Here is a 25,866-nt window from a genome sequence, read left to right as displayed (position 1 = left end):
TCTCATTTTGTCTCTCATAGTTGAGGTCTACCTATGATGCCAATTACAGGCCTCTCTCATTTTTTTAAGTGGGAGAACTTGTACTTTTTTGCCCCACTGTAACTGTGTTTGGTTAGTGCCTTACTGAATAGAACCACAGAAAAATCCTGCTTGTGCTGTTTTTGGGTGCCTCTGTCTTCATTGAATATTAGCAGGTCGAAACAAGTAAGTTCTGTATTAAAAAACATATACCTCCTTTTGTTTGACAAGGAAGACATCAATAAAATTCCTCTGATCATTGACATCTAGTTGTTTCCTCTGCTTGGTGAAGGTTTCTCGGATAAAAGTGTGCATTTCCTGTATGTTTGGATTAACTTCTCTGTGACTCCCAGGTAGCCATCGGACCAGAGATGGAAATGCGTTGTACAGCTAAAAAGGTACATACAGTTAGTTTCCTGATGATAAGTAACCATATTTTGTAAACAGAAGAAACAAATTATAGGTTTGTGAAAGATATTTTTAAATGCAGTATAAGTACCTGAATTTGACCTGATATCAGTTCCTTGCAGTCCATGTGCAACAGTCCTGGAGTGTGAAATGAAGACTTTGGACTCTCCTTAGATAGTATTGGAGGGTGCCAAAAAGTTACCCATCCCTGTGGTAGGGATTCCCTGGATAAGAATTCAACTGTTTGATCAAATATTTGATCAAATCGCAGTGGTGGTGACCCATGGCTCTGCCTTTAAAAGGTCCCTGTTTTTTAAGGTATGAATGCTACTACAGAAACGTCTGCAGGACACCTCTTTGAGGTTGAAGCAATATTTATGTACTTGGCAGGAACCTAATCAGCATCCAAATGCAGAAAGCTCCCAGCCAAATGTAGGCCCCAGGCATATTCCTCTTGCAGCTAATGCCCTTATATGCAATGTAGTCCAGAAGGATAAAGGTTTTGAAAGACAACTCGTGAAACCAAGATCAAATGGGAATACCATGTCATGTAAACAGTACAAAGCTGTTGTATACTACAAAAGAACCAGTTACAGTCCCTTGATTTAAATCTTTGTGCGGTGAGTTCAGCTATCTTATGAATATTGTTTGCAGTGATTGCTTCTGCCACATTTAGACCAGACAGAAGTCTCAAGAAGAGTCAGTGACTAAGTCAGTATTACAACAATTGGAGTCAGTACACTACTTTACAATGCTGATTTCTGGACACAGTAAAATAAAATTTTAAGTAAAACTTGTGTGGGCTGGCAAGCGCTACTGCATGCTATACACATGAATGTCCCAATCACAGGCTATTAATTATGATCTTGCTATCTTTGAAGAATTAATAGCAGGCAAATGGGCAATGTAGAAAGCAGAAAATGGAGTCAGCTGAGCAGTAGTAGAACAATAACCTTCTAGAATAATTGCTCCAGTTGAATGTCATTGTGCAGGGGTTCTGTATACACAATAATGTTGTCTAATTGCATGGCCAGATTATGATGAACAGTTGTACTTCAATTGTTCAGTATTCTGTATTTATGGACACCGCACTGTATCATTTCTCTTGATCTGACACAACTTCTTGGTTAATGAGTTTCCTACCTCTTCCCACCTTCCTATTGGCCAGTGACACCACCTTGGAAACTTTAATGAAAAAAGGGGGGGGTGTAGTAGTCCGGAAAGCTATTTGTTTGATGCTTTTCTAATATCATGCTAGAGTTTTGGGGATTCCTTGATTCCTTGGTGCTTTGAAAGGAAACTGAGCTAGTAAGAATATAACTGGAGCTCCCTGCTTTATGGACCACAAGCCAGCTTACAAGCCAAGGATAACCAACTATATCATGCTAAAATATTTCAGTAAAAACAAGCTTACCAAAACCATTGGGGAACCCATAATTCTGATATTATCATTCATTATGGTTAAAAGCCTCCGAAGTTTCAGATCATCATAGTCAAAGCGATGACCAAACAATATGGATGCCATGATATTGGCCAAAGCAGAATTCAATATCATGGTGTTTTCAAATGGTTTTCCTGGAATACAAGCAAAGATACTACTAGCAACTCAACATTTGGTAATAATAAACATAATTCTAAGCAACAAAGGTCAAAAAAGGTAATATAAAGGGGTTACAAAGAAAGGAAGGGTTGAACTTTTTTTTGTCTTGTCTTTGGAAGGTTTTAATAACATATTGTGGCCTGCCAAAGATTGGTGGATGTCTCTGGGTGGACACTGCTACTTGCAGACTTCTGCCTGCCAACCAGAGGTTTGCAGAAGGGCTAAAGGTGATTAAAGGAACTGCTAATGGGTCAGTTGTTTTGATTGGCCCGGGGAGATAAAATGGGGTACTGCCAATGAATAGGGAACAAAGGAAGACACTACCTGAGTATATGAATGTGTAAAATATTTGAAGAATCTGAGCAGAAAATATAGTAATATAGCCCCATCTCCTGGGTACATATATGAGAATCTATAGTGATAGTGAGAACAGTTGATGGGTTCCTTGTGTGAATGGGTTTTTGTCAAACATTATCTTTGCATTCAAACTCAACTCTACTCAAAAACATATGATTTTGTACACATACGCTTCACAGTAGACTCCTGCTTTGTATTAAGTAATTCAATGCAAATCAAAACAGGACAAATGCAGAACTGTCAACCATGCTACACTACTACTGACCTTTGTAGGATTTAAACACTTTTATCAAATGTTGGCACTCTTCAGTGACCTTATCTTCTATTATTCTCTTCCCCATCCCAAAATCTCGCAATGTAGAAAGAGTGAAACGTCTCATGGTTTTCCAGTTATTACCATTAGAAAATACAACACCTAGAGAAATAATAAAATAACACATACATTCTATCAGTTAAGGGCAATTCCAAGCAACACATGAGTGGTTAAAGTCCAACTCAAGCTTCATTTTTGTTATTGTAATGAAGTCAGGCTGCATAGACAGCATTAAAGAAGAAGTATAGTCAGCTATTTTGGTCAAAGTGCACTGTAGGCTGATATAGCTCAGCCAGTCCAGGCTCTGGAAAGATCCTGACTTTAAAGATGTGATCTACCCAGATGCCTGGGCCAGCAGCTGGCTCAGCCTCTAGCGCTCCATTTAGCGCTAGAGAGGCAGACCAGAGAGCCGGAGACTGACAGTCAGCAAACTACACAGTTTACCTTAACTTATGTTCTGTGCAATCCACTGTAGGCAGAATTTACAGAGCTATTCTCATGTCAAGTTGGAAATCCAGCCTTCTAAAGCCACTGTTACTGTATGTTGATTCCTTATATCTATGCATTTTTATAACTGTTTTACCTATTCAAAAACTTCATTTGAACTCCTGCCCACATTAACGAATGGAGGTATTCCAACCTTAGATAAGCAACTGTGGTGTGTTAAGACCTCAGCCTTGGTGTAAAATGATCTAGGATGTCCTATCACCACACAGGGAATGTATTTTTGAAATCTGGCGGTCTTTTTGATCCACAACCTTACCGGTGTGTATGTGCTATACTTCTATGTTAATCTGGTCATAAAATAGAACACAATAAATACAGTATATATATATCCGATTGTTATTACTTGCAGTACATAAAATGGACATTATATGGTGGTGGTCTGCCATTCAGGGTCACTCGCATGGACAGAACAGCTCTCTGGAACTTGTAAGCTGAAAAGCAGGGCTCAGCTGGTGAGCAGGAAGGTCAGGGACTACATTTCCCAAGAGAGGTAGCGTGTGGGTGGGTGTAAGGGACCGCCTGGCGGTACCACTAGCACTCCACTGAATAGGCGTCCCCAGCGCACGGAATCTAAGTCCCAGGGTGCTTGTTCACCAGGGCCCCTGATGGTGGGGATGGACTTGGAGCTCCCCGAGACCAGGTCGTGACTACTGGGTGCGTCCGTCAGTGGTAGTAGTATGCGCCAAGGGCTCCCACGGGGAAGAGTCTGATGTGAGGAGGTCAGAAGACCCCACTGCAAGGGATGGATGGATGGATGAGCAAGGTCAGACGGGCCGGGTCGGTAACAGAGAGGACGGCAAGGTACAAGGCAGCGGGCATAGAATGGTCGGGTCACACGCCAGGTCAGCAACAGCAGGTCAAATCCAATCAGGGGCATTCAGGAGAGAGGTCAGGCAAAGCAAGGGTCAGAACAGGAGAAAGCAGCAAGGTCAGGTATAATCCGGGTCAAAACTTACAAAGGGTACAGGTTCACAGGTTCACAGGATGCAGGGAAGACCAGAAGGCACTGAATGACAGCTCAGGGCCATTTAAATATCCCGCCCTGCGCTGCCATTGGTGCCCAGCGGGCGGCCGCGGCTTCTACTACGCATGCGCGAACTCGAACGCCGCGGCCGGCCCGGACCTAGTGCCCGTGTCCCTGCACAGGGCGGTGCACTGCGCCTGAGCCGGGACCATCGCGGCAGGGATCGAGGAGATCCCTGACAGTGGGGACATATAAATATCAAAGCCCAGGAGATTGGCCAGGAGAGTGCGCGTATTTGTTTATCCTAACTTGTGTGTGAGTCCATTTTACAGTTGTGATTTACTTTGGACACCGGAGCACGGTGGTGACAACAGAGATTGGGCTTTCAACAATAGGTTCAGATTGACATGGAACCCAAAAATTACTAAGCAACCCTTAAGGGGGTAGTGCTACTTACATACCGTGTCCTTTGGTTACGTCCATAAAAACTGGCACATGTGGTCTTTCAGAAAACTCCTCAGCATGGTTGACCAGCGCATCTCTCACTGTCTCATAGCCACACAACACAACCATCTTCTGAGGTCCTATCTGTAGGCTGTACACAGAGCCATATTTCTCAGCAAGCTGCAAAAAAAAAGGGGGGGGGGGTTAATCAGGGCTTTTTTTTAGCTTTTACTGCTTGGCCTGCAGCCTATATTGCTAGCTATTCCCCCCCACATTAACCAGTGTTCTATGATACACATACCTTCCATTTTCATCTCTTTTACACTGATGAACATTGGACAGCCCCATTTAATAATATCTCATGTATACTGGTGGATACTGATAACACCTCTTTTCATAATGATGGTCAACAAAAATGGTGCCATTACATTAGTTATCAGTGTAAATACTCCCTAACATTGATGGTCAGTATAAATACCCCCTTACGTTGGTGATCATTGTAAATACCCCATTACATTGGTGGTCAGTGTAAATACCCCTTTACATTGGTGGCCAGTGTAAATACCCCCTTACATTGGTGATCATTGAAAATACCCCCTTATATTGGTGGTCAGTGTAAATACCCCTTTACATTGATGGTCAGTGTAAATACCACCTTACACTGGAGTCAGTGTAAATATCCCCTTACATTATTATTATTGTTATTATGCAGGATTTATATAGCGCCAACGGTTTATGCAGCACTTTAAAACATAAAAGCAGACAGCACAATTACAATACAAATTAATACAGGAGCATTCAGAGGGCCCTGCTTGTTAGAGCTTACAATCTAAGAGATGGTGGTCAATGTAAATACCTCCTTACATTGGTGGTCAGTGGAGCGGTGCTCCCCTTCATTGGTGATTAGTAGCACCTTAAATTGGTGGTAATTGTGAGAACCCGCTTCCCCTTTACAGTAACAGTCAATGGGAGAAAAAAAAGCCAACCCCCCCCCCCCTTCTTAAATTGGTGTTCAGTGGGAGGAAGACTTGGCTGAAGCACAAGCATTAATGTCGGTAGTTACTTTCCTGGAACAGGAGACACTGTTGGTCCCATCACCGACTCTGCCATAAAATTTTATCACAGAATCTATGTGGGTACCCTCTGACTGGAGATCAATCAATCAAGAATTGTCCATGTTAGAGATGCTGGCTGGGTCCCAGGTGTTATGGCTCTGATACACAAAAATTCATAAATTATGTCAGAATATAACTCAATGAGACACTTCAAATACACAGATATTCTCAGATATTCTCCCAGGCCTCCTTTAACAATAGACCATTTAACCACTTCAAGTCCGGACACTTTCACCGCCTTCCTGCCCAGTCCAATTTTCAGCTTTCAGTGCTATCACACTTTGAATAACAATTGCGTGGTCATGAAATACTGTACCCGTATGAATTTTTTACCATTTTTTGAGACAGATAAAACTTTATTTTGGTGGTATTTATTCACCGCTGGGATTTTTATTTTTTTGCTATATAAATGAAAACGTCCAAACATTTTGAAAAAAAAGTGTTTTTCTTATAAAATTTTGCAAATAAACAATCTTTCTTCATAAATCTTGGCCAACATGTATTCAGCTACCTTTTTAGTAAAAAAAATAATAACCCAAATTAGTTTATAACCAAAAATTATAATTTTTCAAAAAAATGTTTTTACATTTTTATTTTATCTTTTTTTTATATATTTATGTTTTGTTTTTTGTTTTTTAACATACTGTCACCCTAGCAGTACAGTCACCATAGTGACACTGTAGTACTTGTGGGGGGGTGAAGATTTTTTTTTAAACTGATTGCTTTTACACTCATAAAGACTGTAAAAGCAAACATTTCTCCTTCTCTCTGGCAGCATTCCTGCAGCCATTGAGAAATACTGTGAGAACTGTGATTGGTCAGAACTTGTTACATGGTACAAGGCTGTTGTGAATAGTCTTGTACCATATGACCTCTGTGATCATTCACAGATTTCACAAGTAGTAAGCAATGATGTCAGAAGTGACATCTTGCTTACTAACAGGGGCAGACTGACCATTCGAGCGCTCGGGCACTGCCCGAGGGCCCGGGGTCAGTAGGGGGCCCCATGAGATGCCCCTGGTACCTTTCATTGGCTTTTTCATAGGCTTTTTTGGGGGGTCAGTAGGGGGCCCCATGAGTTGTCAGTCCACCCCTGCTTACTACTATTCATGTGATTACTGATTGGCCAATCAGTGATCACATGATCGGGACCTCACACAGAGTACAGTACAGTGAGCTCCGGATCGTGGTGCTGCGTGCTCCCAGGGAGCGTGCACAGGCAGGGAAGCGGGAGGACATTTATAAAAGGCCACCCACTCCTGCACTGCTTCCGCCCGGCCGTTTATGTACATGAACCGATGGGAAGTGGTTAAACAAGAGATGCTAAAAATTGTTGACCAACCAGGTGGCCACAGAAGGACAAGGTAATGTTAACCAAATGCTATGTTGACCGAGTCTAAATGTCCTATTCAACTCTCAGAATTGATTAAAAAAAACGCAATGGTTTCACACAGCCCTGATCAGGAATAAACTGGCCAGTATTGACCAAAAGACTTCCAGATGTCATAAATGTTCATTGTGAAGACACATCATATATGTACCTGGATTGTAAGCGAAATAAAACGTAAAGACAATGAGAGACCTTGAGTATGGTTCTCCCCAAACAACCTTAATAACCAAGTTTAAAGCTTCCAATACATTTTACAATTGTTGAACAGGACAAGAAGAGGCAAAATGTTGGGAACTTTTAGGCTCCATGTGCACTGCAGCTGATAAACTCACATTTAGGAGCTTTTCTGCATTTTTTTCAGCAGCCCCTAAACTTTCCCTAATGTTTTCCTATGTGTCCATGTACACATCGTCGTTTACAGGCAGTTCAGTTTACAGTCGTTTTTTGAACGCACCAAACTTTGTTCAGGAGTAGATTTTATCAGAGTTTCAAAGCCAAACGCTTGTAAATGCGGCTAACCGCACTTATAAGCGTTTGCGTTTGGAATTTTTTTTTAACTCTTCTATTTCCAGATGCTGTCTAGAGCCTTTTTTCATCATGAAAAATGCATGCAAAGCATTTTCCCGGTACTCAAATGGACACAATACTTTGAGGTTTCGCATGAAAGAAAATATGTTAGACACTGTTGCAATAATTTCTGCACAGAAATGAGCTGGAACACATCCAAACACCTAAAAAAAAACCCAGACAGCTAATCTCAACACATACTACTCTCTCTGCTTCTGCTCTCTCTATTTCTCTCAAAATGTTTGAAATAGTTAATCTTTTTCTGTTTTTCAGTGCATTCTGGGCATTTTGGAAGGTCTCCTGAGGTTATCTTTAAAAAACGCTTCTAAACACAAACACACATAAACGCGGTATGCAAACGCGGCTAAACAGACGTTTTTTAACCTACGTTTTCCAGCACTCAGTTTCCATCATTCAGAAGTGTCCCATGTACATGGAGCCCAGGGGCAGATTGACAACTCATGGGGCCCCCGGGCAATAGGGGATCATGGGGCCCCTGTGTCCTTGCCCAAACTCAAAAAAGCCTATGAAAAAGGTACCAGGGGAATCTCATGGGGCCCCCTACTGACCCCAGGCCCTCGGGCAGTGCCCGAGTTTCCAAATTGTCAGTCCGCCCCTGATGGAGCCTTACACCCATTGTCCACAGAGTCAAATATCTGCTGGGATATCAACTGAGTGTTTTCCAATGAGCCACATAGACAATGGCTCTGCATCAAGGATGAATAGATCAAGCCCCATTTACAATCCTTAGGTGTTTACACAGACTGTAAAATTCTTCCATGCAAATGCGAGAGCCAAAACTCCTTAACTAAGCAATATACTCAGATGTATGGAGGTTTAAACAGACATATACATACCTACATATAGATTATTCCTCTTCTTGATATGGTCAAAGGATAAAATTGCATCAATTTTTCAACTACAAAATCACATCAAGTATTAACCAAATATCAGCCAGTTTCTAATAACGTATGCTATGGATGGTGATTATGGGTAGACCATTTGAAAAATATTAAAACAAATGATTTACTAACAATACATACCTACATATCAGAGTGCAAAAAGATATGAGGTATATTATATGAGGGACTGAAATAACGCATGTGCATCATGTGATAAAGTACCATGATGAATTACAGGAATATTCTCCTTAACAGCAACCATTTTCATAATAATTGATAACCGCAGAGATATAATTCTCATCTAATAATAGTTCACAATGTTAACCCAACGCAAACAAATGGACTTTATGAAGAAGGATATCTATGAAAGCCACTTTGATATTTCACCATGACACATATTTCTTTGATGCAATGCTAATTAAATCAGAAGCAGAAAATCAAATCTTCATTCAAGGAACACGACTGCCTCTAGTGGACAGGTAAAAGAACATCTGAAAACTAGAAAAGCTACAATTTGTGGGGAAATTGTGTGAAGTGTTCTTGCCTCCACCAGCAGTCTACAACTGGAGTGGGCGGAGTAACTGGGTGGAGTGGCTTGTTACTCTGCTGCCTGCTCACACACCTGGGTTCCCATGGCAACTCACTCTACAGCAAGGGCAGAGAAGAGCGGTTAAAAACAAACTGCTCCAACTTGCTCACTTCACTGGTGGTTGCCATCTTCAAATGGTTGTAGTTTAAAAATGATAAATCCTACACTGAAGAGCTTTATATTGTGAGAATCACAACACCCGGACCTACATTTTGATGCATAGTATGTCTCTGAAATATTAAAAATGAAGGCACAGTCGCAGTTTAGAAATTGCCCTTCAAATTTGAGGTGGCTAGAGTGGAGTTTCAATGAATGTCTTGAAAATGAGGGCGTGATGGCAGTTTAGAAATCGTGTCCTGATTTTTCAGCTCACAGTCTAGCTTTTGTCAGCTCCCACTCTAGTTTTGAACATTCTGCCATTCATTCCTATGGGACCAATTTCACCACAAAAACGCAGAAATTTTGAAAAACCATTCGGCGAAACGTTCCACAAAGTAATAGCACACCAGTCGGGAACAATCCGCACGTTTCGGTATATTACTGTCTATGTAGTGTAAAAACTGTGGGAGGAGTTAGGGTTGTAAATTTGGCTATAATAATAAGAATATATATGTGAGATAACAGTAAGTGGTCTTGCCATGCAAGAACACTTAATAAGAGCATATCCTGGCCTTTTGCTTAGAAAAAGAGAAGAAAATAACTTTTGTTTACTAAAAAAAACCCATACACCTTTTGCTAACTAAAGAAGACACTTTTGCTGGCTAAAAGGGAGTGCTAATTTGTCGTATTGGGTTGTATAATAGAGTTGTTTTCCTCTATTGGTATGCTGTAAACTCATTATTCTTAGGACACATTTAAAGTGTGTTTCAGTTTGTATTATATCAGAAGAACTTTTCCTAACTCCCTTCAGGAGTTGTGGGAAAATATACTGAATACTGAAATATAATATTTTGCAAATCCCTGATAAATCAAGGGTTTTGTTATTTTACTTTGCTATTGTATACATTTTAACCACTTGCCCTCCAGAGCCTGAAGGTGTGTAACTTCCTCATTTCACTTCCTCACTACTTTCGGAGGCCCTGAAATGCCAGGATAGCCCCCCCCCCAAATGACCCCTTTTTGGAACGTTGATACACCAAGGTATTTAAAAAGAAGCTTGGTGAGTATTTTGCAGATCTCATTTTTTCTCACAAGGTTTTGAAATATAAAAAAGGAAAAGAAAAAATATGTTTTTGTTTTCTTTCTTCATTTCCCAAAAACTTGTGGTAAAAAAATAAATTCTTCTATTGACTCAACATGCCTCTCAGCAACTAGTTTGGGGTGTCTACTTTCCAAAAAGAGGTCGTTTTGGGGGGTGGGGGCATTTTATGTCCACTATTATAAGTTTATGCTACACATCATTCACTCTAACCACCTGAAGACCAAGCATTCTGACACTTTTTGTTCACATGAAAAAAAAATCTGTATTTTTTGCTAGGAAATTACTTTGAACCCCAAAACATTATATATTTTTTTTAAAGCAGACACCCTAGTGAATAAAATGATGGGTGCTGAAATTTTTTATGGCACATAGTACTCGCGCAGTAATTTTTCAAACGCAAATTTTTTGAAAAAAAAATACTTTTACTTTTCATGCATAAAAACACTAAATATTGGCCAATTATTTGGTAAAGTATAAAATACAATGGTATGCAGAGTAAATAGATACCAAACATGACATGCTTTAAAACTGCGCATGCCCCGTGCAATGACGACAAACTGCAAACATTTTTAATATCCATAGGCAACGCTTTAAAAGCCTTTACAAGCTACCATTTTAGATTTACAGAGGAGGTTTAGAGCTAGAATTACTGCCCTTGATCTGACATTCATGGTGATACCTCACTGCATGGCGCATCCGCTGTTTACATGTCGGCACAGGGTCAACACTCTCGCACGCAGGTGCACATGCGTGGGGGAGCGAGGGTGCTTTTTTTTTTTTAAGTTATTTTGATTTTTTTTATTATTTTTACACTGTCCCTTTCTTTTTTTATCACTGTTAATGCTATCACAGGGAATGCAATGGGCATTGTCATGTATTCTTTTTTGAGAAATCAGAGGTGTATCAGACTCTAGATATCTCCTCTGCCCTTACATTATCTAATCTCATCAAGATCAGTGTGATCAGATGCTTTCCCAATTTACAAATGGCACTGTTTATTTATATCCTGCGAAATTTCTTAGAATATAGAGATGATTGGCACCATTCTGGTCTCCAATCAGCTCTATGGTCAGCTGACAGAAACACCGGCTGCATTCTCAGGTTCCCCTGATGGCACGGGACTGCCCAAGAAGGCAGTGAAAGGCAGCGGGGGAGGGGGTGTATTGTCTCTCGCTGCTTGTAAAAGCAATCTTGTACCTAAATAGCCACTAGGATTGCTTTTACATAAAAGCCGATCGCCAGCTAAAAAAATGATACCAGGATGATGCCTGCAGCTGTAGGCATCATCCTGGTATAACCATTCAAACTCCAGTGATTTACCAGTACGTCGCTGATCCTTGTTGGGTATATATGCTTTGTTTTTGTTTTTTTATACAGCCTGTGGGCTGAATGAAAAAAAAAAGAGAAGAAATCTCTGCCAGAAAAAGTGTGTGTTATGCCCACCATTAGAATATACTGCCCTGCATCCAACCACTTCTAATGGTGGGCACACATTATGTCGCATGGTGCCACATGTGCCAATTCCAAGTACAAATGTCTAAATAGTGGCACGCTTGAATAAAAATTGTCTACATATAAGGGGTACCACATATAGAAAAAGAATGACACCAAGTCCCAAACTATCTTGCCACTACTCCCCATGTAGTCTGGGCATCTGGGGGGCTCCACGGGACACTTTTCCCTCATAAATCAGAAACTTATATGTATAGCCTGTTGCCCTCTCTCAGGTCTTATACACCTTGACTCCATATCTGGCACGCTTGCTGGGGTCAAATTGTTTGAATGCAAGGCAGACAGAAAAATTAATGAGGGACTCATCAACGCAGATGTTTTGCTGGGGAGTATAGACATCTGCAAATTTTTGGTTAAGGTGATTTATGAGGGGCCGAATTTGTGGAGCTGGTCAAATTCATGGTCACCCCGAGAACAACACATTATACTCTCATTTTTTAGTAGTGCCCATGTTGAGGGTTAGGCCCTGAAAAAAAATTAAATTTGTAAACCATAATGGGTTTCCATGCATATGGTCTGGCAAGGTTTGAATTTGAATAAATGCATATAAATTGCTTTGATCTACAATCAATGCATACAGATCTTCCATGAAAAAGAGCTCCAAAAAATCAAGGGGAGGAGTTAAATTGGCTGTTTCCACCTGAATTCTGGGTTGGGCAGTGAATGGGGAAAGTATGGGTGCTGCAGAATTTGTGGGCTGACAATCGGGATTTGCAAGCACATCTGAGAGGACACTAGGGGCTCTACGGGCCTGTGTGCGAATTCTTGGTAGTTGTACTTATGTTTGCCACCGCACCAGCTTGTACTGCACTTATGGGACTCGCCACATCACCAAGATACTGCAGTGCTGGTATGTGAAAGACCAGGATGTACTAGACCGCTGGTACTCGCCAGTTCACCAAAAAGGTAGAGTGCCACTAGTACTGGCACTCTGCTGCATATGAGAGTCATCAACATTTACCAGCAAGTGCTCACAGAGATCAGGCCTGATTCTGCAAACACTGCGGTTTTGTGTGCAATGTATCAAGTGACAGTGACCTACTAACACTGCACTTGCTGGTGCAGAAGGGGGTGGGTAAGCGGGGGGGCTAAACGCAGGTGCTGGCAGGTGCCGGGGCTAATCCCACTAATGCTACGGTTTGGGGGACGCTATACTAAAGTGAACGCTGGTATAGTGCTGATCTGATCAAAGATATTGATCCGTTCAGACACTATACTAGCAATGGAGGTTTATTGTGTATAAGCGTGTTCCTGGCAATCAAGGGGTTATATGTGATTTTTGGTGTACTGACGGGCAATCTGACGCTATCTGGGAGGGGCGTGAAAACCACGGGAGCGCGAATCATGTATATATACATGATATTTGTCACCCGTGCCGCCCTGTAACAGTATTTCTACAATAGGGCGGTCAGGAAGCAGTTACAGAAGCGGTTTGTGTTACGGTGCTGCGTTACTTTAACTGACAATTGCGCGGTCATGCTATGCTGCACCCAATTTATATTTACATCCTTTTTTCCCCACAAATAGACCTTCTTTCGGTGGTATTTGGTCACCTGTGTGTTTTTTATTTTTTGCGCTATAAAAATAAATAGGCAACAATTTTGAGAAAAAAAACAATATTTTTGACCTTTTGCTATAAAACATGTCCAGTAAGAAAATTGAAAAATCAAATTTCATAATAAATTTTGGCCAAAATGTATTCTTTTACATGTATTTGCTAAAAAAAAAATCCCAATATGTGTAAATTAATTGGTTTATGTAAAAGTTATAGTGTTTACAAATGGCAGTATAGATACTGGAATTTTTTGGATAGGGCGGACTCGCGCCCCCTACCCGGAAATGCAGGATTTATTTACGTAATCCTGCACACAGGGGCTGCCTTGCCGCAGTGTATGTACTGTGGGCGGTCCCCTAGTGGTTAAAATATATATAAATATTTTTGTATACAAATAAATAATGTATTTATGAATCAAATTGGTGATATTTGTATATTCTGTAAGAAATCACATTGATAAAAGAATTCAGGAATTGTGGTGGTTTATCAAGTTGTCTGTATTATTTAATATTATTGATTAAGCTATTATGACAGGAGTCAGACACCGCCCAATTCATTAATAATTCATTATTCATAAAGCACCACATTACCCTAAAAGCACAACACAGGGGTGGACGGAAAGGTAATAAGCATCACGCAGGGCTCTGCCATTAAGGAACGTCTATGGTGATAACAAATGCAGCCGGAGCTGTCCTTGTCATTTTGCCTGCTGCCTTGGTACATTTTTTCTTTCTTGTAATGAACTGCACTTTGTGTATGCTGTGTATACTGTATGTGTGCTAGTGTCAACATTCTACAAAAAAACCTTAGGATTAACCCCCCTGGAGGTATTCCTGAGTGTAGCTTGGGTTTAAGTTTCAGTACCAGAAGCCGTAACCCCGAGCTACACTTGGGACTACCCTGCAGCATTGCTCTGAGATCCCTGGATCCCGCGGTCCAGCGCTGCCCTCCCGCTGCGTCCTCGGCCATGTCCTCCGGCTGATGCGGGCATCCATGGTCCGGGTTCCGTTCCCTGTGAGCGTTGGGACATACAGGGATGGAACCAGCGGGAGATTCAAAAATGTCAAAATTTTACATACACATAATACACTAAAAAACATTACTGTATCAAGCCATTTCACATACATTTTGTCCCTACTGCTTTGTCCTGTGCCCTGCCTGCATTTTTACCGTTCTGCCTGGAAACTGAGAAACGTTCATGGCATCCAAAAAGTGACCCTTTAGATCTAAAGCGGTTTTAGACCAGCTAGAGAACAGCGATAGTAAATCAGAACCACTTGCAGAATTGAGTGATAATGATTTGTGGGGAAATTCGTCATCAGACACTGAAAACGATTTTGCGACTTTGCTCAGTGATGTGCGAACTTGGCGCTATATTTCAAATTTCAGTGTTTTTGGTTTGATTACATTATTGAATAAAATGTATTATTATTATATTATTATTTTTTATGATCATTTATTATTTTATAATTTATGATTTCGTGTTTCAAATTTTATCATACCCGGGATGTTTACTAGACTCTTGTTCGGACAGATTTTTGTGAGTTAATAATAATTACAGGCCTCCAATAAAAAAAACAACATATTTCCATAGAAAACAATGTACCGCTCTGAGCACAGAAATACTGACATAATCAGACCGCTAGGGAGGTTAAGAAAGTATTTATCAGTGGTTATCTACAATAGGGGAAGGGCTAGAATCAGTAAATCCATGCATGTCCCCAGATACCCCTCACATTTGGACTGTATTCAAGTATAATGTTATCAGCATTCTTGTGCTGTTAAAAACAAGCTTGATTGCATAAAAAAACCTAATGGTCTAAATTATGTGTCCAATAGTACAAAATAGCTTTTTTTTTACTTTCTCTGTACTGTGAAGAACATTTATAAATTAATATAGCTGATGTGAATGAGAAGGGAATAATGAGAATTTCTCACATAACAGGTGTTTTCTGTTTGTTAAACTCCAGGCAAAAGGAGACACAAACTAATGTAAAACATATATGAGTATAGTGCAGGGGCGAACTGACCATTTGGAAACTCGGGCACTGCCCGAGGGCCCGGGGTCAGTAGGGGGCCCCATGAGATGCCCCTGGTACCTTTTTCATAGGCTTTTTGAGTTTGGACAAGGACACAGGGGCCCCATGATCCCCTATTGCCTGGGGGCCCCATGAGTTGTCAGTCCGCCCCTGGTATAGTGTGTGTCTTAAACTAACCATGGATGGATCAAAATTTAGCTGGTTCAGCAGTGAATGGTTGAATTTCGATCCATTTGTGGTCATTCCCATTCAATAGAAGTTGATCTAACGAACAATCTCTGTCGAGCAGGTATGTTGGAAAGTGTTCATTCAATCATCCAATTGGCAGCAGTGCTGGCTGATCAGTGTATTCTGACAGCAGAGGAGTCCCTGTTGTCAGAATACAATAGCACAATGGGGAGGATTCCTCCATCCATCTTGCTTATGTGGACGAGGGAGTCCATTTGTGTTTTCTCGATTAATCTGCTAGTCGATTAAAATAAAAATGACCCATCTATGAGCAGTCTAAGAAGCCTAATCACCTGATAAGTATACATCAACTACTTTCTTCGCCTCAAACCCAAGTCATAATTTTACACATATAGCAAATATTAGTGGAGAGAGAAATTAACCCATAGTTTGGCTTGTAGAGGAAAAAGCCCCTTGTTCAGTTCATCAAAAATTTAAATCACATAAAAGGTATCCATGAATACACAGGACCCAATGGACAGATTATGACAATACACATTTTGAATAACACCTTTTTATGAATCAGTTCAGGAAATTCTGCAGAAAACTTAAAAATAAGGAGAAAACTCCTTAAAGCCCAAGTGCAGCCAAAAACAGAAAAATAAATAAAGTCAGTAGGATGTGTCTCTTGTGATGATTCCTCTTCTGTTAGTAGCAATATATCCTGCCCAGGGGTGGACTGACCATTCAAGCACTCGGGCCCTGCCCAAGGGCCCGGGGTCAGTAGGGGGCTCCATGGAAATGCCCCTGGTACCTTTTTTATAGGCTTTTTTGGGTGTGCTTTGAGTGTGGGCAAGGACACAGGGTCCCCATGATCCTCTATTGCCCGGGGACCCCATGAGTTGTCAGTCCACCCCTGATCCTGCCCGACCACCCATGCCATCATAAGCTCCCAGAGTAATGGGGATTAATACAACAAAAGGGCTGTCAAAGGCTCTCAACAAGGGATCCCAACTATGCCCATCCTTTCCTCCCAGCTCTGCCATTCATAAAAGCCATACTAGAGCTTCTATGAATGAAACAGGATCTAAGAATGGAAGATGGGCAGATGATTGATAGTTGCGCCTCCTCCATTCATCCATAGTCCATACTACAGTTAAGACTGAAGAGAAGAAAATGTGTGTAAATTTCTGGCAAATGACAGCATTGGCTGCTTGGCTGCTTTACTTTTGTTCAAACAACCGGGGATTCCCTTCATCTATACCAGATAGACCATTCTAGATAAGGGTCTGGTATAGAAGTTAATTGGAGGCTCCACGCAAAAAAAAATAAAAATAAAAATAAAAATGTGGGGTTTCACCGAAATACTACCTCAGACCCTTTGGGTTTAGTATATATTTTAATCTTTTTTCTCACAAAAAAAAATAAAGAAAAGCATGGGGTCCTCCAAAAAATCCAGAACAGACCCTTATTCATACATGTACCCTGGCAGGCCAGCAAAGGTAGAAAAAATGTATGCCCCCTCCTTTACCATTCCAGGCGACATGCCCTCAAAATGGGGGGTACCCAAAAAAGAGGACCACTGCCCAAAATGGTGTGAGGTCCACCAAATTCTATGTATGGCCCCTTGAGATCAGCTTTGGATTTTAGGGGGGAATCACACAAAAGAAAATCAAGAAGAAAAAGTGCAAGGTCCCCTGTGAAATCCACTTCAGACACTTATATAAGCACAAAGCATGAGGGGGTGAGCATGCACCCTCACCCCCTGAACCATACCAGACCAAATGCCTCAACATGAGGGGATACCTTGCCAGGGGTAACTCTGGGGTAACTCTGTTACAAACAGAATAAAGCAGCTGGGAGCTGTCATTTTATATATATTAATTTTATGAGGAATTTGTACCTAATGTGATAAAAATGCGAGTATCTATAAAGTTCTGTTGGTCTTTTTTTTTTATTGTTCAAAGAATTCTTCTGTGCAGTTCCAAATCCCCCATGTCATTTGTTTGACAATCCCTTCCCTATTAGTTTAGAAAATGGCCAATACTGTTATTTAACATGCTGTTACTCCTATTGACTTCAATGGGCTTCGGATTTGGCACCCGAACTTTACATTGTTACCCAAATCATGTTTGAATCAAACCCAGGTGTGTTTGGCTCATCGCTAGTGAGCAGGTACAGTGGTGCAGCAGCAGGGTGAAAGAGTTGGGCCTGGGAGAGGACATCTAGGCTGCTAAGTGGTGCAGCCATGGTGGTCTGGATAGAACTGCAACTAAGTCCAGACCATGGTCTGCCATTTACCGATGCCTAACATACACTGCAACAACAGTTGAAAATCCAAGATCATACCTCATGAAATGTTATATAAGGTTTATTCATATTTATAATGTGCATATTTCCAATAATAGGCAAACATGGTGGTCCAGGAGGATAATTTGGATGAACTTTCTTCTTCTGTCTGAAAAAAATTGCCAGAAGAACACAGATGACAAAGGAGAGGCCAACTGTAACTGGATCCGTTAAAAACATGTCTGCATCAAAGCCTGGAGATAAAAATAGAAATGAAAATCAGAAACTGAACAGAACAAAATGAAAGCCAAGTAAGGAACTCAGAGAGGCTGGGAAGCAAATCTTTTTATCAGTAAGTAGTGGACATGTTCCCTGGCTCACCTATTAGACCAATCATGTGTGTTATGCTGTGAGAAATGTCCAAGGATGGCATAGACACAATCTTTTCCACCCCCTGTCAGGAATGGACTTGCCAATAATGGTGGGACTCACCTGCCTTGTGGGCTGCAGTACCAGGGCTGGCCAGCGGGTGCTCTCAGCAACCAGAGGTTCACTTCGGCAATTAGCCATCACCTGGGGCTGATTGCAGGTGTATTTAAGGGATGGCCAGACCTGCAGTCTGTTCCTTGGTGTGTGTTTTTCCATGGGCCCCTGTATCTTGTTACCTGCATTCCTGTTCCTGTTCCTGCCTGACTGACTCGTTGCCGACCCTGCCTGATCCTGACCTCTGCTGACTTCTCCTGTTTGATCCCTGGCTTGTGACCCCGACCATTCTCTGCCTGACCCCCTGTACCTACCTGCCCGTTAGTTGCTGTACCTGGCTCGTGACCTGACTACTCTCTGCCTGCTCCACCTGTTCCTACCTGCCCGATTGTTATTGACCCGGCCTGCCTGACTACGCTTGCATTGTATGTATTGTTATCTGTGGGTGGTTTGGTTTGGTTTGTTTGCACTGTGTTTATGTTTTAGTACTGCACTGCGTTTTGTATTGTTAGTATTAATAAATTATATTGTTTATAACATATCTGAAGCCTGCGTTTCCCTGCGGCAGTTCACATACCTCTGGCCATACCCGGAGCCCTGACACCTCCCTTTGTGTCATTAATTATATACTTTGGTGAAATGTTCCCTCCTGTAGTTTTGTTGGTGTGGCTTTTTAAGGTAGTGCTAGACCTTGTAGCTAAGGATTCTTTGTGGACCTCAGAATTTATCCTTACTTTAAGGTGTGATGGCTGTAACAGTGGGTGAAGAGTGCTTTAAAGAATGGTCTCTAAAAGCAAGATCATTAGAAACTTTGAGTATATAACATAACCAATGTGTTTTGAGGGTTTGGCCTCTTTTTCAAGGCTTAAAGTATAACAAAAGGCAAAACGTTTTTTAAATAGAATGGAGAGGGATTAGAACACTTGTCGGTTTTTAATTGCTGTCTGTGCCCTCGAGACTTCATACTATTTGCCCTGTTCACTGTTATAATCAAAAGTAAAAGTAGAAGAAAATCCCAAATTTTGGGTTGACATCAGAACACTAGTAGAGAGGAAACAGTCCAATGGAGACACTAGTTTTGGTGACACAATGGGATTTCCTCAATTTTAAGGGTTATTCTCTCACTTCTTGTTTTGGCTATGGGACAGAACGTAAAGGGAAATCTTCCCAATGCCACACAGGTGGCAAGAAAAAAAAAAATTGAGATGGGTTATAACCCCCCTTGCTCTATCCAAAATGAACTAAAGTCTTGCCTTTAGTTTCACTTAAAAGCTTGGAGCTATATATCAGTACATGGTTCAGGAACCAGGGTGGGGCACCTTGGGGAAAGTTGGGCTTGTAATCTATTAGTGTGAATGTGCTTTAAATGCTGAATCACATTGATTATGTTATGTATATAATTATTTAAAAAAAAAAGATTTCTAATGATCAGAATATTCTGAGATTTTTATGTATCTTGACCCATATCTACTACTACAGCCATAACATCCTTCTGTAAATAACATGACACTAATCGCAGGAGCACAGTAATTGATTTTAGTTTTGCATCTCTTAAATGTGCATGTTAGTGTGCTTTGGTTTGTTTTCAAAGTATACCTACAGCCAACACTTGCTTTTATTTTTGAGGAAAGGGTTAAGACCCCTGCAGTTTTTTTTGTCATATGTATTCCTTTGGAGAGAATTTGGTTCACTTTCTGTCATACAGACAAAACAGGAAGTGAAAAGAAATCTCTTCAAAATGAGAAAAAAACATCTCTTCTCAGGCATCTGTCTTTGGAATAGGTGTCTTCATTGAAAGAGTTACCCTCACCTCTTGTTCTGGTGACAACTGTAACATTTTACATTTTTTATCACCCCAATTGGTGCACTGAGTAGGGAAGAATTAAACCCCATCAGGTTATTTTTCACTGCCTATCTGGGAGATATTCCTTCATTGTATGTTCTTAGGATGCAATAGGAAATTCTCTGAACTTAATTCCTAACTAGGAAAGTTGTCATAGAATAGGTAATTCAACTGGAGAATTTTCCCTTACTCTTACTTTCCCTTGCTCTAGTGGATTTCCTATTACTTTTTTTTACAATGACAGTGTTCAACAGGACCAATAGAGGTGACTTTGAACTTAACTATTTACAACAATAAAAACCTAATAAATAATCTAGCTCAGTCTTATCTAACGTGTGGCCCAACACAAAATTGCAAACTTTCATAAAAATGTTGATTTTTTTTGAGGGTTAATTTTTTTGTAAAAATGTGTTTATTCTTAGTGAACACATGCAGCCAAAAAAAAAATTTGAGAGTGTCTCTTTACTGGACTTATATACATTTTATCTTCCCAAAGAAAGAATCTCCCACTCTTCACAATCACGTCTTATTCATGTCATCTGTTTTCGGCAGAACCTATATTTGTGAGCAACTACTTTCAAGGATGAAGTACACGAAGGGCAAAAATTAGAAGCAAAGTATCTGATGAGCACCTTGAGAATTCAATGAGAATTGCTACTACATCCATCCAACCAGAAATTGATGGTTAGTTTATCAAAAACAATGTCAAATATTGCTCTAGTTTTATGTTGCCCTCTTTTACTTTTATAATAAAAAATATGACAAAAAAAAGTTTTACTACTCATACAGATACATTATCTATATCAATGATTGTTAACTTGTGATTTGTCTGACTTTTTATGCTCATCAACCATCTTTATTGTTAGTGTGGTTATGTGTGTCCCAAGACAATTTCTCTTCTTCCAATGTGGCCAGGAAAGTCAAAAGGTTGGACATTCATGGTCTAGCTCTTTCCTGCTTTACACAAATCTTTTGAAAAAAATTATTTTACATACGCTGTTCACCAAGGGCAGTTTTATGACTGCAGAAGACAGACTACAGAAAGGAGTACATGTGGTGAAATGAGTCTGCGGCTCAGAAATTGTACTGTCTGCTTAGATCTTTCATTATACAGCAGATTTAAGCCAGTCCCCACTAGGCAGGGTAGCTTTTAAGTTCTGAGGTGTCAAGAAACACCTGAGGTGTCAGGAAACATCCTTCAACAATCTTCTTACTGTATATAACAATGTCCCTTTTGAAAGGACCTTGCTATATAAAGTACATGTCTTTATTATTTTGGAGATCATCAGGGGGCCATTTTAAAGCATATCTAAATCCAAGATATAGTTCAACTAACTAACGCTAGATGTGGTGGCTGAATTAGTTTGCTTTGCTTAGGCTTTTTTGACTTTTTTTTTTACCTGGTAATTAGGGTAGGGCTTGATGTTTGAGTTGAACATAAGTTGGACTTGAATGATGGGTGTTCGTGTGTTTGGGGCACACAGAAACAGTAAGGGCGTTCGGCGGGATCCCACAGCGCACTGCGCCCTGACAGTACATTGTGATTGGCCAAAGCAATGCACCTGACCACAGGTGCAATGCTTTGGCCAATCACAGCACATGATGACCTCACAAGGGGGCATGGCCACCCAGTGAAGTCAACTGGGAGACATCATCACAGTAATTAAGAACCGTCAGGCTGGCCCAGCTGTCAGACGGCAGGAGCCAGTATCGAGAGCAGAGAGTTTCTTTTTTTTTTAGGTCTGCAGGCATCATGATTAATGTTGGGTCTACTTCATGGGACATTTTTTTTATTTTTGTTTTTAAAAAAGGACTTATCTTGTCAAAGACTGTCTTCTCTCATTTTCACACTGCACTTCACTAAATCCATACCATGTACCCCATACTTATTCACATGGTGGGGGGGCTGGGATCTGGGGACTCCCTTGTTAAAGGGGACTTCCAGGTTCCGATAAGCCCCCCGCACACAGATCCCCACAACCATTGGCTGTGGTTGTGGGGAAGAGGCCCTTGTCCCCATCAACATGAGGACAAGGAGCTTTGGGGGGGAGCCCCCCTGCCCCAAAGCACCCCCCCATGTTGAGAGCATGTGGCCTGGTATGGTTCAGGAGGGTGGACACTCCTTTGTCCCCCCTTTCCTGGCCTGCCAGTCTCCATGCTCAGATAAGGGTCTATTTTGGTGTGGGGGTTCCCCTCAAAATCCATACCAGACCTGAAGGGCTTGGTATAGATGGGGGAGGGACCCCAATCCGATTTTATTTGCTGAGAATTCTGTTTACATTCATCTGTCAGCGTGGAGCCCTGCTGAAAACTGAAACATTAAAGAATGTTTTCACTACTAAAATACTGCATGACTTCTTAATATAACTCATGCAGTATTTTACTAGTTGTGCGGTATCCTACTACATACTCAGATGCGGTAAGACATCGCTTAGCAAATAGTCCCTGTTCGAAGTTCGTGGTCAAACTTTCGTTATGTTCGAATGTTCGACAGCGAACCGAACGGGGGGGGGGGTTCAGCTCATCACTACTGGCAATCATGTAAATAACACATTTACTGTAATCTGGATAGCTATGCTCACTCATTTACTATAACCATGGAGATAGCCAAAGTTTCCACCCAATATTGACTTCAAACTTCCAAGTACCTTTTTCCTAATTGATATACAGCTGTCCCATGACCTAACTCTTTTCCAGCCTGTCTGTAGGGAAACAGTGGCAGGAGGAGCTTCTAGTCCTCTGCTGCTGGTCACAAATTCAAAATAAAAATAAAAAAACAGCCTTTGGGATTCAGAGTAAACATAAATAATTTATATTGTCAAAACTGTTCTGGGCTCACAGAATGAAACAGGAAGGCCTGAACGTATCATCTCCACATGGCCAGTCTGGAAGCCATTTTGTTCTGTATATTCTATTTTCATGATGTCTGAACACAAACCTTAAGCGCAAACATTCCAAAGTCATTACAGCTTATGTTCCCACGTTATAAATTTGGGGGGAGGTATGGTGGTATCAGACAGGTACAAGGTAAAGGCTAGACATGATACCAAGTTGTAAGATAAATGGACAAGTCCATGTCTAGATTGAAGAAAGGACAAAGAACTGTTCACAAGGATTTTTTTTTTCTCCGTGAACCTCTAGAAAAAGAGTGCATATTAAACTTTACATTTGCATATGGTGTTATTATTATTATTTGACGGAAATCTTTTAACCAAAAATGTCAGTTGTATTAATATAAGCATTGCATGAAGTAAATACTTGTTTACTTAAGTAATTTAGGTTTATATTACTATATTCAATTTCTGATGACATATATATTTTTTCTATATAAAATTAGTTTAAACAATTAATACATATTGGTATATTGTGGATATTATGTTTTTAACATTATAAAGAATTAGTTTGAGTTCATTATATTACAATGTTGGTATGTTACAGAAGACATGAGATAATAGGAAGTCTCAATAATTAATGACCTCAACTTTTTGTAAGATATATAGGTAGATTTTTTTTTTCTCCAGTATCACTTGGGTAATACATTATTTGCAGTGACATGGGTACCAGTCTGAAACCAGCCCTGTCAGAAAAGCAGTTATCTCTAATATTCATGATATTCTTACTAGCAAAGGTTAACTACAGAAGACATGTCAGAGAAACCCAAAATTATTCCTAATCCTATACTGCCCCCTTCAGGTAATTAGGAAAGAAAATTACACCTAGTCTGACGTCACATTTAGGTGAGATAAGATTTGCCCACCTAGGTTTTATGAGGGATAAAATTAGGAGATGGACAGAGTCGAGGGACACATCAAAAAAAGACAGGACATCATAAGACAGGGGACAAGGGACAACAGATGGACACAGACACACCCTGAAGTAAGCTGACTGAAAGGGGACATCACTGACACCATAGAGTCCATATTGGTAACTGCAACGCTCATTTTCTTCAGCTAACTTGTACTAGCCTTTTATCTCCAGCTAAATTGATTTGTCTGATACCTGTTATGGTTAGCACAGGAGTTGATGTGCGGTAATTTTAACTGCAGTATAAATTATTTCCGTTTTCGTTTTAAATATCCCCCAAGTGAATGTATAAGTTTATACAGTCAGGTCCATAAATATTGGGACATCGACACAATTCTAACATTTTTGGCTCTATACACCACCACAATGGATTTGAAATGAAACAAACAAGATGTGCTTTAACTGCAGACTGTCAGCTTTAATTTGAGGGTATTTACATCCAAATCAGGTGAACAGTGTAGGAATTACAACAGTTTGCATATGTGCCTCCCACTTGTTAAGGGACCAAAAGAAATGGGACAGAATAATAATCATAAATCAAACTTTCACTTTTTAATACTTGGTTGCAAATCCTTTGCAGTCAATTACAGCCTGAAGTCTGGAATGCATAGACATCACCAGACGCTGGGTTTCATCCCTGGTGATGCTCTGCCAGGCCTCTACTGCAACTGTCTTCAGTTCCTGCTTGTTCTTTGGCATTTTCCCTTCAGTTTTGTCTTCAGCAAGTGAAATTCATGTTCAATCGGATTCGGGTCAGGTGATTGACTTGTCCATTGCATAACATTCCACTTCTTTCCCTTAAAAAACTCTTTGGTTGCTTTTGCAGTATGCTTTGGGTCATTGTCCATCTGCCCTGTGAAGCGGCGTCCAATGAGTTGTGAAGCATTTGCCTGAATATGAGCAGATAATATTTCCCGAAACACTTCAGAATTCATCCTGCTGCTTTTGTCAGCAGTCACATCATCAATAAATACAAGAGAACCAGTTCCATTGGCAGCCATACATGCGCACGCCATGACACTACCACCACCATGCTTCACTGATGAGGTGGCATGCTTAGGATCATGAGCAATTCCTTTCCTTCTCTATACTCTTCTCTTTCCATCACTCTGGTACAAGTTGATCTTGGTCTCATCTGTCCATAGGATGTTGTTCCAGAACTGTGAAGGCTTTTTTAGATGTCATTTGGCAAACTCTAATCTGGCCTTCCTGTTTTTGAGGCTCACCAATGGTTTACATCTTGTGGTGAACCCTCTGTATTCACTCTGGTGAAGTCTTCTCTTGATTGTTGACTTTGACACACATACACCTACCTCCTGGAGAGTGTTCTTGATCTGGCCAACTGTTGTGAAGGGTGTTTTCTTCCCCAGGGAAAGAATTCTTCGGTCATCCACCACAGTTGTTTTCCGTGGTCTTCCGGGTCTTTTGGTGTTGCTGAGCTCTCCGGTGCGTTCCTTCTTTTTAAGAATGTTCCAAACAGTTGTTTTGGCCACGCCTAATGTTTTTGCTATCTCTCTGATGGGTTTGTTTTTTTTTTTTAGCCTAATGATGGCTTGCTTCACTGATAGTGACAGCTCTTTGGATCTCATCTTGAGAGTTGACAGCAACAGATTCCAAATGCAAATAGCCACTTGAAATGAACTCTGGACCTTTTATCTGCTCATTGTAATTGGGATAATTAGGGAATAACACACACCTGGCCATGGAACAGCTGAGAAGCCAATTGTCCCATTACTTTTGGTCCCTTAACAAGTGGGAGGCATGTATACAAACTGTTGTAATTCCTACACCGTTCACC

General features: G+C 40.7%; 1 protein-coding gene across 1 annotated transcript in view; it reads right to left on the bottom strand.

Annotated features, from left to right (window-relative positions):
* The window catches only part of LOC149455654 (cytochrome P450 2K1-like), a 63,637-nt gene that overhangs the window by 29,734 nt on the left and 8,037 nt on the right, over positions 1-25,866 (bottom strand). The window contains exons 2-6 of the mRNA XM_089686048.1: positions 17,999-18,192; positions 4,629-4,791; positions 2,649-2,798; positions 1,841-2,001; positions 232-408 (exon numbers count right to left, since the gene is read on the bottom strand). Of these exons, the coding sequence (XP_089542174.1) occupies positions 232-408; positions 1,841-2,001; positions 2,649-2,798; positions 4,629-4,791; positions 17,999-18,178 (831 nt within the window). The 5' untranslated portion in view covers positions 18,179-18,192. The remainder of the gene's footprint in view (positions 1-231; positions 409-1,840; positions 2,002-2,648; positions 2,799-4,628; positions 4,792-17,998; positions 18,193-25,866) is intronic.

This window comes from Staurois parvus, unplaced genomic scaffold (assembly GCF_062004578.1).
Source record: "Staurois parvus isolate SC_StPar_1 unplaced genomic scaffold, SC_StPar_1.0 ptg000390l, whole genome shotgun sequence".
Taxonomy (NCBI): domain Eukaryota; kingdom Metazoa; phylum Chordata; class Amphibia; order Anura; family Ranidae; genus Staurois; species Staurois parvus.
Note: the sequence above shows the minus strand (reverse complement) of the source record. Positions and strands in the feature narration are given on the sequence as shown.